This window comes from Nomascus leucogenys, chromosome 11 (assembly GCF_006542625.1).
Source record: "Nomascus leucogenys isolate Asia chromosome 11, Asia_NLE_v1, whole genome shotgun sequence".
NCBI classification, from domain to species: domain Eukaryota; kingdom Metazoa; phylum Chordata; class Mammalia; order Primates; family Hylobatidae; genus Nomascus; species Nomascus leucogenys.
In genome coordinates, this window is record NC_044391.1 from 106,954,464 (window position 1) to 106,971,876 (window position 17,413).

Genomic DNA, 17,413 nt, shown 5'->3' on the forward strand with positions numbered 1-17,413 from the left:
CCTTCCAGCCCCAGCTGAGCCATCAGATGACTGTAGCCCCAGCTGGCAGCTTGACTGCCATCTCCTGAAAGATGATGAGTCAGAATAATCCAGCTAAAATGCTGACATTGTCCTGATCCTCAGAAAACGTGTGAGATAATAAATGTTTGTTGTTTTAATTAGCTGGGTGTAGTGGTGCATGCCTACAGTCCCAGCTATTCAGGAGGCTGAGGTAGGAGAATAGCTTGAGCCTGGGAGTTCGAGTCCAGCCTGGACAAGATACCAAGACCTCACTTCTTTAAACAAAAAAAAAAAAAAAAAGGAAAGAAAGAAAGAAAAATGTTTTAAGTTGCTAAGAGGCCAGGCACAGTGGCTCACACCTGTAATCCCAGCACTTCAGGAGGCCAAGGCGGGTGGATCACCTGAGGTCAGGAGTTCGAGACCAGCCTGCCAACACGGTGAAACATTGTCTCTACTAAAAATAAAAAAAAAAAAAATTAGCTGAATGTGGTGGCAGGCACCTGTAATCCCAGCTACCAGGGAGGCAGATGCAGAACTGCTTGAACCTGGGAGACAGAGGTTGCAGTGAGCCAAGATCACACCATTGCACTCCAGCCTGGGCAACAAGACCTAAACTCTGTCTCAAAAATAATAAATAATAATAATTTTAAAAATTAAATTGCTAATAGATTACTAACAGAGCTTTTTTAAATTTTTATATTTTTCTTCTGAGACAGGGTCTCTCTCTCTCTCTCTCTCTCTATTACCCAGGCTGGAGTGCAGTGGCGCAATCTCAGCTCACTGCAATCTCTGCCTCCCAGGCTCAAGCGATTCTCATGCCTCAGCCTCCTAAGTAGCTGGGACCACAGGTGCATGCCACCACACCTGGCTATTTTTTTTTTTATCATTTTAGTAGAGATGGGGTTTTGCCATGTTGGCCAGGCTGGTCTCAAATTCCTGGCCTCAAGCAACCTGCCTCAGCCTCTCAAAGTGCTGGGATTACAGGCATAAGCCACAGCACCCAACCTAATACAGAGCATTTGACAGCATTCTGCTTTGCAATTAAAATTTAGTCAGTCACTTCCTTGGTTATGTATGAATTACTCTGTCCATTGGTAGGTATTGTTAGACTTGTCTGGTTTTTTCACAGTAACTTTAGATGCTGTCTGCTTAATTTATTATAAACAAACATATCTTTAATCCGATTCTTGTATCCACCTATTATATTGCAATAAGCGAATAGCTAGTTGGGTTTTTTTGTTTTTTGTTTTGTTTTGTTTTTCTTTTTTTTCAAATAGGTTTTTCTTCTGTGATTCCCAGTAAATTTTTAATGAATTTGACTTTCAGGGAGAAATACCTATGAGGAAAATTATATTTTCATGTAATCACACTGAATCTTATTCTAAAACCAACCTATTCTTACCTTATTTGATAAAAAAAAGAAAGAACAGACTGATTTGTGAAACCTATTCTGGTTCCACCAACTCTAAAATTTTGCTTTCCAATGTTCATTTTGCAGCCCTGTGCAATCGTTCTTTGCAGCCGGCCTCATGAAGGTTTAAAGAACCTTCATACCTAAAATGCCCATGAAGAGATGTTATTCCCACTAAGGCCAAAGATTCACTTGGAAGTTTTAAAAGGCTGGGTACGGTGGCTCATGCCTGTAGTCCCAGCGACTCAGGAGCCGGAAGTGGGAGGATCACCTGAGCACTGGAGGATGAGGCTGCAGTGAGCCATGATCGCACCATTGCACCCTAGCCTGGGTGAGACCCCCTGTCAGAAAGAAAGGAAAGAAAGAAAAGAGAAAAAAAATTTTTTAATAAAGTAAAAAGTTTTAAAAACCCATTCACAAAAAAGCAAAATCTTTCAACCACAATTTTTCCCCCACCATTCTGAAAATACAGAAGAAAAATAAGAGGAAAAGGGAAGAAGAAATAAAAGTAAATTTTTATTGATATTACAGCTTCAATCTTAATTTATTCAAAAATATTTCATGAACAGCCATTTCCACTATTCAAGGCACTCAAGGTGCACCTGTCCAAAGAAAAAAACAAGACCCAGCTCTCGTGGAACTTCAAATTTTTTAAATTCAAAAGACCAGTCCAGAAAATAGAGTTGGCTATTTTTCCAGAAGCGTTAAGATCCATCACAAATGAGGGGAGCCAAATATTAATAAAATCCTGAATTCCCAGGCTCCTGTGTGCCACTCTTCTATGCCCTACCATCTATGATTTGCTAACCAAAGTTTTCTAAGACATGCGCTTTACCTGACCATTATAAAGTGATTACTAATGAGTTATTTCATTCTGCATGTAAGTTACACTTTTTTTTTTAAATGCTAATGCCAACTATCAGAGTACTCTGGGGCTTTTATTTTATTTTGCTTTTTAAAAAGGTCCCTTAGGCAACTGTAAGTTTCCTTTCGTTTAGCCTTAATGATTATTTTCTGCACCCAGGGAACAGAAGCAGAGTCCATATGGCCTTCAATTTCCTTAACTTAAATACAGAAAAGTGCAGCAGTAACCAAAACACTTTTCAAACTATTTAAAAGCACCACTTTTCACCACTGAATTTTCCTATGGCACACTGTGTGCTTTTAAAACCATTTGCCTTATATCAGACATTTAACAGGCAGAATGGCCATGTGCAATGGCTCATGCCTGTGATCCCAGCACTTTAAGGGGCCAAGGCAGGCAGATCACCTGAGGTCAGGAGTTCAAGATTAGCCTGGCCAACATGGCAAAACCCCATCTCTACTAAAAATACAAAAATTAGCCAAGCATGGTGGCAGACACCTGTAATCCCAGTTACTCAGGAGGCTGAGGCAGGAGAATTGCTTGAACCCAGGAGGCAGAGGTTGCAGTGAGCCAAGATGGTGCCACTGCACTCCAGCCTGGGCAACAGCGAGACTCTGTCTCAAAAAAAAAAAAAAAAAAAAAAAAAAACAAAAAACAAAAACTAAAAAACAAACAAAAAAAAAAACAGAACTACTCAAGTTTTTACTTTACAACATGTTTTCTGGACATATGAGAATCAAATTTTCTTAGAAAGTGGCTTAAAACATTATCTATAGTTGGCTTAGTGTTTAATTGGAGAGGGTGTAATTTAGATTGATGTGGAAACCTGTTCCTCCAATTATATGAAAATAGAGGCTTATTTTTTTTTCCATAAACATGTATTATGAAATACTATATAAACTTATAGGACAGTCACATATTCAGCATATATATATTCTATATTTACAAAAGAATTTTAGATGGTTTAATATAATAGAAACAAAATAAGATCATCACATAAAGATAAAAATGTAGGGTACTTTATAATGGAGAAAATAAAATAATTATTTTATTAATAAGTAAAATAATAATTGATGAAAAATGGCTACTGCAACTAAGACCTAATTTGATTTTGAGTTTCCAAACAGCTATCATCATTAGATAAGATCCATACGAGTTCATCCTGTCTATCAAGAAAAGGACTCTTCCCTCTCACTCATAGACAAGCCTATGTGTAAGGGATACTAAACATAAAGGACAGTGTCTTCAAAATGTTTTATAGAAGATACAGATTTTCATGTGGCAGACTGCAAACTGGCAACCCACGGGCCAGATTCAACCCACGGCTGTCTTTTTTTGACCTTCAGTGTCTATAAAAAATTTTGAATTGTTGCCAATATTTAAAACTTCAGATACTTAACATAAGAACTCTGACTTCCACCTTCTCTTGAAAAATCAGATTTGGGAACACTGGCCCTACATTTGCAAATGGCAGCAGTTGGCTGGAGCTAACTAATAGCTGTCCCCCTGCACTATCCAGAACACCCTTGCCACCACTTATGTCATCTACCCCTGTAAACATATGGTGTACAAAAATCTTACTACAAAAGTTGTGTGCAAAATATGAAACCATGGGTCTCTGAAGGCCAGTCTGTGGGAGGCTACAGTGACGGAGCACATGGCAGGGGACGGTGCTCTGAGTAGGGCGTCTCTCTCTCTCTCTCTCCCTCCCTGCCTGGGCATCAGAACCTCTCAGGGGATGTTTAACAACATGTAGCTAAATTCCAAGGACTTTCAGGACTTTCCAAGAGTCCTTGGCCATAGGGGAAGAAATCACTGAGAGAACAGTATTTTTACTGTTTTAAAGTAATATCCTGTTTTTGAACAAAAATCATGTACGTAGGACTGATACTGAGGGGGTGTGTATTAGAGTATCATGGCTTGTGACCTAGCTCATTTGTTGGGCATTCATTCTAACCAACTGAAAATGTTTTGAAGATCACTCCTGTGTTCGTGGAGCCCCATCTTACACAACAGATAAGAGGAGGGCTGCTCTGCCTCAAGGATTAGGAAGCCAACCCTGCTTCCACCTTCTGAAGCAAAAACTTGTTTTCGATGAATGAACGGGTCCCGTGTCACCATGCCCATCACTCTTCAAAGGCAGTTGACTCTAATGGCTCTGCCAAGAGCCAGAGCGTAATCACTGGCCAAGGAGCTCCCTGGAAAGTTCCCGAAGGGCATGCATTCTATGTTGTTGAGTATAGAAAAATCCATAGATTTAGTAGTCTGGCATGCAGTTGGCAAAGCAGATACTTGTTACCAAAATGAAAGTGACAGGAAATAGAGGGCCATTCCATGGAAAGCAGATGTAGGAGTAACAAGGGCAGGGTCTAAATTTTCCTCAAGAAAGGGCTTTGGGTCAAATCAAGGAATGGACTGAAGACTCAGAATTACACACTTTACACACTGTAGGGTGGGTGCTTACAAACTGTGTTTTAAAGCAGCAAACTCCTTTTCTAAACTAAATCTTAGACTCAACTCCAATTCTGTATATAAAACAGCAACAAATGCAGCTGTCTTTGTATTGCGCAGGATTCCCATGTACATACATCCATTCGTCCTTCCCACAAATTTGGCATCTCCTTGGAATCCTAAGGCTCTATGAAACAGTGTTTAATAAAAACTGCCATAGAGAATAAAAGATACAATGTTGGCCTAGAAATTTATAAGGCAGGTATTAACACCGTGACCACAATCGATACATGTGAACTAAAGCCACTGATCAATTTCAGTACCTAAATCATTTTTTTGAAACCATTATTGAAATAGACACAACATACCATTAATATGCAAATCAGTGAACAAAGAGCTAACTCTTCCCCGGCAACACTCTCGTGATGTAGAAATAATTATATTAGAACCAATCACCTGTTTCTGAGCCCTATGCAACTCTTAAAATGCCTTTTCGACTTACCTACTTTACAGATCTAAATCTCTGTCTTCTTTAATTCAAGTAATTGAGTAACCAGTACCTTTGTCATCTCAAATATTTTAAGAAGAAAAATATATAAACATTTTAAAAAATAATAAACAGCCAAAAATTTTAAATATTAAGCAACTAGTATTTTGTTCTTTATTCCTTAAAAGGGAGAATCAATTCCACATTTTTCAATATCTGAGCTTAAAATCTGGTTTCTCAGATCCTTGATTTCATCATCTTTAGTGGTGGCACAACTCAGGGAGTTTTACAAGGCTTAGTTTACAAATTCAGTGTCCATGACTTGAAGACATCACTATCAGTTCGAAAAGAAAGGGGTAAACAGTAGTACAGCTGCATCCAGGAGAGAGGCCAGATTATTTATGCATCCACAACATTATTTTCTATCTGTCAATGGTTTAAAAAAATAAAAATAAAGATGTTTTCCCTTTCCAAATAATAAATACAACTGCACTGCAGGAGAAAAAAGTAACCCAAATTTTCAACCACTTACAAAAGCCTACAACGTTAGACCCCTACGACCATCGAAGCTCATGTGTCTGCTGCACATTCCAAGTAAGCGTATGCCACAGAACCCATACATTCCAACACATTGAGCAAGCACACACATGCCTCCCCAGCTTCCCCAACTCTCGGCCAACCAGGGGGCAATGGGGCTGCAGGCAGGCCTACACACCAGGCACCGCACTGCCAGCCCTTTCCAGCCATCCCCAAGGAAATGCAAAGGAGAAGGAGAATGAGAGAGGAAGTGGCCAGTGTGAGGCCTTAGAGAAAGAAATGCAAAACCTTTTTTGGGGCAGGGCAACCACATACTCAGAGTTTTTAAGTGTCAAAGAAAAGAATACGTTGTGTGAGACTCCCAGTCCTGCTGTCACCGTTGGAATCACTTACTATCTTCCACACACTATCAGTGAGGACCAGTCTTTGCCACGTGCTCTGGAAGTATAGAAAGAAAACGCAGAAGCTGTACACATGGGTTTAGTCACCCACACTTCTATGGTCTCCTCCTTTCTCCTCTCCTCCCTCCCTTTCCATCCTCCCTTCCTTCTTTCTTAATAATTTAAGAGGCTCAACTGCACTTTTTCAGTGTTAAACTGCTTTTATCATCTACCTCTGACTCTCTTAAATAAAGAGGCACAAAACATTTTACTTCAAAACCTTATTCATACAATGATAAGAAATGATAAAGAAAAACATCCACTGAAATTTCAAAGTATGCATTGTTAAAAATCACAAAGATCAGTAGGGACCAAAGTAAAAGGTCTCCATGTAATCCAAAAATACCATACAGCCTATCCTCACATGGGCTTTTTCAAAAACACCCTCTATTTCATAAATTGGTATGAGGTTAACCTGTCCAAAGAATCACCACTCGATTTTTTGTTTCATTTTTCAAAGAGAAAGAAAAGATATAGTAATAAAAATGTCTTTCCTGGTAATTTTTAAAGCTCTATTAGAGGTTCTTGACTGAGGAAAGTAATTATTTTATCTCATAAATTATATAAAATTATGTTCTTGTCAAAAAGCATGGCGTCTATCTAGAAGAAAACCTCTTATATATCTCATTTCATTGGTGGTTTAACTGTATCTTAAGTCCTATGTTACTAAACAAAAACAGTAACAAAATGCATGAGATAAAAAGTAACAAATGCATAAAGATACTTAAGTATTGTATCCAAAAGTGCTTTCACTGACTTTTTCACGTGTCAAAGAGGTTTAAAATGTTCTGTTAATAAGGTGAACCATTTTCTAAAAAGTAATTTAGAAAAATTCCATTATTTTCCTTCTCTAAGACATAGACATTTTAAAAAATACATACAAAAATGAAAGCATGCCAACCTTTGTGCAACATTCTGTATCCTAAACAAAAAACCTCAAGTTTTTTTCAGGATTTGAAAAAACATATATATCTGGGTCAAAGGCATGGAACAGGCCCTCCTCCCACAATGCATACATGTATGTTTTTTATACTTAACTGTCAACCACAATGATTTTTAAAAAAAACCTCTTTCTCTTTATATAATTATAAATGCTTCTACTATAGGACTACTTCAAGGAAGTTCCTTCAAATTATGACTAACACTTTTAATTCTTTTCAATTATATTAAATTTAAAATATACTGAACTTCAGCTCCTAATCTTTCTCAGCATAGGTTTTATATATGGAAATTTTGTCTCTTATTCCAAGTTAGGAATAATATACAAAGTTACTCTATAGCCTGTATACATATTATCACAACTTTCTACTTCATTGCTAAGGTTCTGTTGCAGTATTCAAATGAGATGGACAACAAGCCACTGCCTTCTGAAGTTCTGGTCAGGAGCAAGGAGTTATTTTAGAGTCTGAAGCTTTAGAGCCCTTTGTGTAAGAAGGATAAAGACGGATCCTTCAGGCTGTGGGGAGGATAAAACAGGAAGCCTAGTCCAGTGCCTAGCACAGAGCAGCCACCCAGTTTTAGTTACCTCTCTTCCTCTCCCCCATCTCTTGAGTCAGAATTCCACGGAAAATGCTATATCCCACTCTGGACTGTACTAACTCGAAGAAATGCATGGGGAGTTGGAAATAACCTTCTTTCACCTATTTTTTTTTTCCTTGATAATTCCTCCCTCCCTCCCACCAGCACCATAAACAGTCCATAAGAGTTAAAGGAAACGAAGATAAATGCAGGAAAAGTTTACAGTTGAGGGGAAATGAACTGTAGTTCACATGCTTCATTATTTAGCATATTTTTTTGTGCGATTGTAAAATTAATAAAGAACTCAGAACTTTATGGATACTATCCCTATTAACACTCACCCCATACTCAAGAGGCCCAAGGCCTTATTCAGTACAGAAAGTGACGTTGAGAAAGATATCACCTCTGGGAAAGACCTGGCAGTTTCTACCAGGAAAACACATAAACCACAACACAGCCCTGACCTCTGCAACAGGCTGTCTGAACCCCGTGAAGAACCCACCCAGGAGATTCCTTGAGCTAGACTTTCATTTACCACATGGCACATAGTCTTGACCCGAGTGACAGTTCGCTGTCTAATCTGTGTGGCTCAGAGGTTGAAAGAAATGTTTGTCTTGTTATGTCAGGAACACAACCGCTGAAAAAAGCAACATAACAACAACAACAACAACCCCACAACCTGCTTAGGTATACTCCCCACTTCTGTCTGTGGGCAAGCACAGAGATGGGAAGACGTGCAATGCTACTTTTAAAATTACCTCTATTTCTAATTATTTTTTTCTAAAAACTATAGCAAAGTACATATCACTCAGACTGATGTAGCATCACTGCAAAGGTTCAATTCACAAATGTATTTTCATATATTTCTACCACTCTTGAATAGCACTCTTTCAACTTTGTAACACATTCAGCTGACTTCTTTAATGTAAAACGTTAAATGGAGAGGAAGCACAGTGGAGCGAGACTCAGGGACCTCAAAAGACCTGGGTTCTAGCCCTACTACTTAATTAACAGTCATGTGGCCTAAACAAATTATTAAGCTTCTCTGAGACTGAGTTTCCTCATCCAAAAAAAGAGATAATATCAATTGTCCTATTTTTCACAGAATTATTATTTGGAATAAATGAAATAATGTGTCAAAGAGGCTGGAACAGCATCAGTACTGTATGAATATAAGAGGCAGACACAAAAATTACTCCTCCCTGGGATAATACTACTACCACTGTTTAAATACCAATACATGAAATCATCAACCTTTCTGATCACATTTAAAACAAAAATTTAAAAATTCAAGCTTCTCACTACAGCAAATCCTTACTTTGAGACACATTAATTATGTGACAATAAGAAAAACTGAAAATATAATTCTTATTGCAATGTTCCCGTACAAATTTTTCTGGTCATTAGATGCAACATTTATTATGATATGGGTAAATAAGAGAAAGCTCAAAACATGCATCAGAACTCTTAATTTTCATTTATCAGACTTATTAAAATACCTGCTTTATTTATGAAATGTCCTTGACACTAAACAGAATGGGAAAATCCCAACTGAATGTTCACATTTTAAGAAATAAAGTGTAGAATAGATAAATAATGAGGAATAAACAAAATGTGTCTCAAAAATACAGATTATTTAGTGAAAAGCAGAGGCTTGGGGAGGAGACATAACTATCAAATGATGGAATAGGGCTAGCTTCTGGGCTTGAATGCCTCCTATTAATGCAAAAGCATCCATTTTCACTGTTGCACTTATTCTATCTCAATATACCATCAAACTCTAAACCAAATTAAAGAAATAATTATTGTATTCCTTCTTCTCTCTGGCAGCCAAGCAACAGAATCTGAAGTTTTCTACAAAAGAAAATAATTTTTCTTCACTATTTTATGGAGAGACCAGACTAAAGTCCATGATCAAAACAGGAAAAGTAAAACCTTAAAAATAATGCTCTGAGCACTCTGCAATTTTGCTGCCTAAAATAGAACCCATAGAGTCCATGCCACCAATGAAAATTATAAGTTTGTAAGCATGAAGTCAAATTATAAAGTAAAAGATTTAAAATGTTTTAATGGTGATGATAAATGGGAGGAAACTTATCTTCATTGGTAGGTGTTTGCTGTTTATTTGCTATTATTTGTTCAATGATACTGCTTTTGAATGAATACCCAAAATAATTTGAACTTGAATTTGAATATTAGAAGGACTTTACTAATAAATTCTGGGGGCATGTTTTGTTAAACAGAACACTCCCATCTCTCAATTTAAGAAGTTAATCATAGCTTTTGAGAGATAATGCTTTTGACTGAAAGTTTTAGAGCATGAACTCTTTAAAAATTAGCCTAGCCAAGCCCACTACTTTCTAACACTGAAACACTGAAGACTTTTGTGATGTTTAAATATAACTTTTAAAAATATATTTCGAAATGTATAATTCAACATTTTTAAGTCTCCAAAGAAACTATTTCAATATAACGCTTCTTCTAATGAAGTTTACTCACTGACAGCACTTGTGTTATGCAAAATACTATATTGCTTTTCAAAGTATAGAATTTCTAAATGAAAGTGCATATTCAAATCTTGAATTTTCTGACACTTAAAAAAATGGCTTATAAAATCATCAAAGCCTTCACAGAATCTTTTGTGACACGGGATAGCCAAGTGAAAAGGAAGGAGGGCAGATGCTGCACTGATGGTCCTCTTTCAGTAGCATGCTCACTGTAAAACCTACTCCGGGTACCTGTGACTTGGCTTTCACGACAAGGTTAACCACCTACAAGAGTTATTCATCACTCAAGGCAAATATCACTGCACTTGATTCCCTTTGCCACAGGTTTCAATCACCAAGCAACTTTCTTGAGCCTTGTCAAGACTGAATTCCAGAGCAACTGTTGTTCAATTAAAGATCTCCTGCTCCTTCTTGATACCATCTACCTGAAACTGTCTCCCACAAAAAACATATACACACACTTGCACGTACACGACTGAAACAGAGAGAGGAAACATTTAGCTCAAATAATATCCTCTAACAATTCTGACCAATTGCTCATCTACTTTTGAGGGTTTCATAGAGGACTTGGAAGAGTGATTCCGCTACAGATAGCAAATATTTAGAAAAGCTTGAAAGTATCAAATACATAAACAGTTCCTGTAGAAATCTGGTTTTCATAGCTTTTTTGACTTTTAATAAATATGCCTAAGTCACTATCCTTTTATGCATAATTCAAAATCATTTACATTTCCCCAACACGGTACTTGAAAATCTGGAGCAACCTCCACACATTAAAAAAAACACAAAAACCATGTGTTTACTCAAAATAATAGTGAAATGATAATTTTGATATGCAATTTGTTCTAAATCTTCTTTTAAAAATATTGTACAAGTTAAATGCTTTTTCTCTTAAACAGAACAGATTGCACTTTAGATCACCAAGTATAAAAGGCTTTGTACAAATATTACTAATATCCTCTCATCTTCTCTCTACCAAAGGATAATCTCAGGTTAACATAATAAAAAACAAAATGCTTAGAACATCTCTTACTGGTCATCTTATACCTGGTCATAAATATAAGGAAATACATGAAAAGCACCATTTGACAGCTGCACTACATATCACAAATCACCTTTTGGAATTAATGTTTAGGTGTTTAGCCATTAAATAGTTTTATCAATTGTTATATTACAATTTAAAAATTTTATGTATTTGGTGAATTGAAAAAAAATCAAGCAAACCATAAAATCTATTTTGATGTATAAGTCTCATTGGTTTCTAATATTTAATTAAATGATGTAAAAGCATCAAATAACCAGTCTTTTAAAAATGTAAACTAGAATTTTTAACCAATATCACCAAGTTCATTTTTTTCTGTATTGCTTCTATTTTAACTCTAATACTTATCTCTTCGAGGTCACAATATGCAACTCTCTAGGGTATTACCTAGCACCATGTGAAAAAATTACTAACATTTTTTTTTTTCTGGGAAACTAAAAGTTTAACTCCAAAGCCAAATCAAAAGTAACCTTACAGTTTAATATCACATATTCTGTGTTAATATATGTTATATCTACACATGGAATCTATGTAAGTAAATGCAGGTATTAATTTCTAAGTCAACAAATTCTCAAAATAGGAAGGTACCACACAATTTTAACCTAATAAAAGTCATTTCTGTTTCTAGAAAATTAAAAATTGATGCAGCAAAAGACTGCTGCAGGAAGGGCCTGGGATTGGATGTTTTTTCTTCTTTTTGGTATTTAATTCAACTATACACAATGTAGTACATACAAGCAAAATACAATTGAGATACTGTTTTCTTTAACATTCCTATAGGAGACCAAATTCATTTGCATTGGAGTGAACACAATTACTGATTTTTAACTCATGAAAGACAAATTCATAGCTTTTTCCTACACTATCTCATAGTATTCACACCATCTCAGTGAAAGAATGTCTAGAACCACTTAGTTACTTCCTAGAGGTGGGCAGAAATTGCATTTTTCAAAGTTTTGTTTCTCACAGAATCATTCAGCTTGAGGTACAAAAGCACATTCAAGTTAGCATGTCTTAGTTCAAAATAAGGCATGCTGTGTGTGTGTGTGTGTGTGTGTGTGTGTGTGTGTATATATATATACACACATAATTTTTAAGTTAACCTTCATCAACACCAAAAATGAAATTTCTGTCAAGGAAGTTTCCAAAACTTTTAACAGCATTTTAAAGCTTACCAGTTTTTTCCTCTTTAATAAACATTTGACCATATGTACTACCAAGAAATATTAATAGAGAAAAAAGATTCAAACACTTTTATTCAACAGAGCCTGAAACCAACTTACAAAGAGAAATAAATGCTTTATGTGTGGTTGACATTAGAATAATTTGCATTTAATAAGAATAAAACATATGCTGCAAAAAGAAAAGAGTTTTCTAAGTGACCCTGAGAAAATAATGGTATCTAGTCTATTATGCTATTATAAAATGATGCCAGAATATTTAACAAAAGATACAACTGGTAAGCAAATGGCATGACAATAATTTCATAAGATAAAAACATCTACTCCCAAACTATCATTAACCTTAAAAAATCTATTTGAGATATAGATATTAAAACTAATTCTTGAGAAATCAAAGAAATCACTACAATACAAAGAAAATGCACTCAATTGTTGAATGATTTTTAAGTAAGCAAGCAATGAGGATGAACTATTTTCTTCCCATTTTCATTTCAACTAACACAAAAACCACATACAGAATTCACTTAACACTGCCAAATTTACTTCTAACTTGTTAATATTCATAGAAACGCAACACAAGAACACCAAAATAGTCTCCATATCACATAAAAGCTTTGGTTTCAAATGTCACAGTACCCTGGATTTAGAAAGCCATCAACGTGGTAGTGTCCAGGACATGAGAACATACAGCTGCTTCATCCCTGAAGTCTGATCTCAGTACACAATACCGGTCATTAGCTATCTCTCCCTTAGCCTGCAGTACAAGTAGCTAATTTCTGCATTTAAACTAATAAAGGAAAGGAAAAAAAATTAAAACCATCCAATCAGAAATGATGCAACTCCTCTAGAGCAGCAGCTTATGCATACATTTGGAATGTTAAACATTTTCAGTGTAGTGAATCATACACAGCGCATTTTAATCTACCTCCTGGGTATTTCACATCGCCCACATGTTCAAAGAAATCATCAACTAATAGGGCTGTATAAATCCTAGATTGCTCTTTATTTAATTTATACTAAAAACTGGGAACATGCCTTTAATTCTGAACTCTTAAACAGAACAAAATTACTTAAATGACACTCCGGCTAACAGCAAATATTCTGTATTTTGAAAGAAAAAAGATAAAAAGTAGTACATTTGTGAGAAGTTTTAGGAGCTGTTAATAACTTCAGATAAACCAGTATTTCACATATACTACAAAATTAAATAATGCACAGTGCAACATGAAATGAGACAACAACAAAGATAAAATTCTAGTAATTTTTTTTTTACTAATTATAACCCCCAAAAGTATTCACAACCGCAAACAGCCAACAGAATTAGACATTTATAGAAACATACTGTATCAAATACTTGGGGTAGTTATTTCACTGTTCAATATATTCATTCTGCAAATTTTCAAGTGTTTTGAGATAGTAATTTATATTTGTTGTAAATAGCTAATATATCAGAAAGCTTCAACTTGGACTTCTCAAGCAAAAAATATTATTTTAAAGAAAAGTATACAAATTTAGAATACCTTATTGAAAACCAATTGGTTACACATTACATCTTTCCCAATAGAGGAAAGAACTAGCTTAATATTACACATGAAACTGCAAATCATAACTCACCTTTTTTAAATTAAAAAAAAAACAGGATTAAGAAATTTTCTCATATGCCACAGAGGTCATTTGCAAACAAAAGTTATTCTGTTGCTTACTTAAAATAAAACATATCTGGAAATGTGGCACACAATTTTTAAAAATCCCTTCAACAAAACATCTAAGTATTTATAAAATTAGGGTAGTTTGTTTTAAAATCTATTCAATCCTGGCAAAAATCAGGTGGTTAAACTATTGACTGATAAACTGTAAAGGTGGTAATCAAAAACTTCACTGAACAGCTCCAGTCCAGCTACTTAATGACTAATGGTGAAGAAATGTATGTGAATGGGATATAAACTAAGTTTCGACACACAGCAGAAGAAAAAAATTTAGAATGAGTAATAAAGGGCCCAAATTTAAAGCCCACAATAAACTTTAAACAAAGATGTTTTCTCTTCTCTTCTCATGTTAGCAAATCACTGTGGAGAAATCCAACATCCACAAAACTTGTTACTCCGTCATTAACAACAGTGCACTTAAATATAACTATAGATTTCACAAGGGTATTTATTTTAGCCGCAAACATTTCTTACAAGCAACAACAACAAAATGCTCAGAAGCTATACTCAGTAGTCTCAGTGACTGAAAAAGTCCGGCTTTTAACTGCCATCCAATCCAAACAACCAACTTCTTTAGAAAGCTATGCAAAATATTGACCCCTTACTGAATTATTTTACTATTCAACATTAAACTATCTAAAAGAGAAAAGTAATTAATCGCTAAGTTTAGTTAAGCAATTTAGCTGACATAGTAAATATTTACTCTTCACATCTCACAGGAAGTCTTGACAAGCATTTGCTGCTATTCTGTTGGGGGTAGGGGCGGGAGGTGGGGGTGGGAGGCAATTTTTGATAAACAAGTTACAGGGTCCCAGCGAACTGAACATAGCTAGTGTTCGCCACCCCGACCCCCAATCAGGCACCAGATATTTTCTAAGAACAGTAAACACCTTATATAATGAAAGTAAAAAAAAAAAAAAAGTAGCTTTCTAAACTATGTATCTCCACTAACAAAACAAACAAAAGCCCCTTTAAAAACTACCAAGAGCACGTTTTTTAAAGCTATGTGTACGTTTTTTACTTATACGTAAGGCCAATCGCAAAAAAAAAACTAAGCAAAGTATATTTACCTTAGCTTTTTAGAGACTGAGTAATCAACTTCCATGATTTTCCCATGCAATTCCACTTTACCTTTAAAACAGAAATTAAAGCACTCAGAACCTTGCTTAGATCAAGCCCGCGGGGGTCTAGGAGGGGCACGCACGGAACTCCACGCTCGGGCTCCGCCTTCGGGCGCCCCCAAGGGGTCTCCTACCCGGATCGAGCTGGGCGAACTTGGTTCCCAGTGGAAAGAAAGGTGGGCGCCCCGTGTCTCGGGACAAGGCGAGAAGGGTGCGAGCCCGGGTCGGACCCCAGGTATAGCCGTGGGTGGCATTACCGGAAAAACAAATTTAATAAAGAGCGGCGCCAATTTGAAAGGATGAGCTCATTTGAAACTCAAGCTGCTGGGCTGGCGCGGCCCCGCTGCTCTCCCGGCCCCCACCTCTCCATTCCGCTAATCCGGGGCCCGAAGGCTCTACCGGGCTCCCCTCCCTGCCCTCTCCTCCCGGTGGCCCCGAGAAAACGAGCCGAAGCCCCCCGGAGTCCGCCGCAGCAAGAGCCCTGTCCCTGCCCGCTCCTGGGTGTCACCTTGGCCTCGCCGCCGCCCCGCCCCCACTCCACACGCCGGTGGGGAAGGGGCTCCCGCCGGGCCGGGGTTCAGGGGGCGCCGGCCGGAGCCAAGGGGGCCCGCGCGGCTGGGAGCGGAGCGTGTGCTGGGGAGAGTTGGGGAGTGCGCGCGCGCGAGTGTGTGTGTGTGTCGCTCTCCGTCTCCTGTCTGGGCTCCAGCGCGCTCGCGGGCCCCCCGGTCGCCTCTTTCCCGGTTCTCAACCCTGGCCCCCACCGAGTTGAGACAGGGCACCTCGTAAAAAGGTGCTTCTGGCCGAGCGGGAGGCGGGGGAACGGGCGGCGGAAAGCCCCCAGCCCCGAGTTCTTCTCAATAAAATCGGACAAAAAATTCAGAGAAAAATAGGAGCGCTTGAGAGAGCAAGCGAGAGGGGACTGAGGTTCGGGAAAGGACCGAGGGGATGTGCCGTCGTGCAAGGGCTGGGGCTGGGGGAGCCCCGAGATCTCGAAGGGGCTCACCAGGGTGGCGCCGAGGGGGTGTCAAAAGTGGGGGGCCGTGGGGCGAGGTGGGGAGGGGGCTCGAAAGGAGAGTGCGGCTCAGGAGACGCCAGAGGGCGAGAGGTTCTGGGCACGAGGCACGGGAAGAGAGAAGGTCCGGCCGGGGGAGGAGGAAGAGACGCTGGATTTGGGGAAGGGGGGACCCTGACAAAGGGGGTGACAGGAAGGTCAGGGGAGAAGTGAGACGGGGGACGCTCAAAGGGTGGGGGGCGGGGAAGCTCAGAGCAGTCCGGGGCGCCAGGGGAACGAGGGGTGCCCCTAAGGAGCCGGCGAGCCTCGGGAGCCCTCGGAGCGGCACGGGGGGCGCCCCAAGGCTGCGGCCCCGAGGGCGAGGGCAGAGTCCAGAGCTGTGGGGGGAGGGGAGCGGGCCGTCCCAGGAGCGGGCCGGCGGCGAGAGTTGAGGGTCTGGTGCGTGGAAGTGAGCGTGCGGGCGCGGGAGCCGCCGCCGGGCGCCGCCCGCCGGACTCGGCCTCCCTCCCGGCGCCGTCCCGGCCTGAGCGGGGCGAGGCGGGGGGAGGGGGCCGCGCTGAGTGCTCACCCGAGAGGGTCTCGATGGCGCGGATGGCCCAGTTCTGGTCGGGGTAGTCCACGAAGGCGTAGCCGGACTTCAGCAGGACCTGTCCCGCCAGGGGCAGCTTCCTGTCCCCAAAGAGCTGCCGGAGGTCGTCGGCGGTGACGGCGGGGCTCAGGTTCCCGATGTAAAGCTTGTTCATCATCCGTCTCTTCCCCGAGAGCCCGCGGCTCCCCCGGCCCGGTACCCGGCGCTCCTCGCCTCCTCCGCTGCCCTCGTCTCTCCTCCTCCTCCGCCCCCCCTCCCCGCCCTCCGCCCGCCCGCCACCCACCCCCACCCTGAGCCTGGCTCCCCCCACCGCGGCCGGCCCGGCCCGCCCGGGGGCAGAGGCGGAGGCGGGGACTCGGCGCGGCTGCCTCCTCGGGGCAGAGTCCCGGGCCGGGCGGCGGCGCGCGGACAAAGCGCTCTCTCTGCCTCCCTCTCTCTCCCTCTCAAGGCGGTGGCGGGAGGAGGAGCAGCGGCGGGCGGCGGCAGCGCACCCCGCGTGTGTCTGTGTGAGAGTTTGTACGGGCGTGTGCGCAGCCGAGAGGGAGC

General features: G+C 39.9%; 1 protein-coding gene across 4 annotated transcripts in view; it reads right to left on the bottom strand.

The window, feature by feature from the left end:
- Positions 1 to 17,100, bottom strand: part of IGF2BP2 (insulin like growth factor 2 mRNA binding protein 2) — a 183,952-nt gene extending 166,852 nt beyond the window's left edge. For 3 of the 4 annotated variants that reach the window (XR_004032360.1, XM_030822945.1, XM_030822946.1), the window contains exons 1-2: positions 16,847 to 17,100; positions 15,216 to 15,276 (exon numbers count right to left, since the gene is read on the bottom strand). Coding sequence is in view for 2 of the 4 variants with exons in the window: in XM_030822945.1 (XP_030678805.1) it covers positions 15,216 to 15,276; positions 16,847 to 17,024 (239 nt within the window). In the remaining 2 variants the exon portion in view is untranslated. The remainder of the gene's footprint in view (positions 1 to 15,215; positions 15,277 to 16,846) is intronic. The other variant, XR_004032359.1, reaches the window with a different exon arrangement.
- Between the last annotated feature and the right edge of the window lie 313 nt (positions 17,101 to 17,413).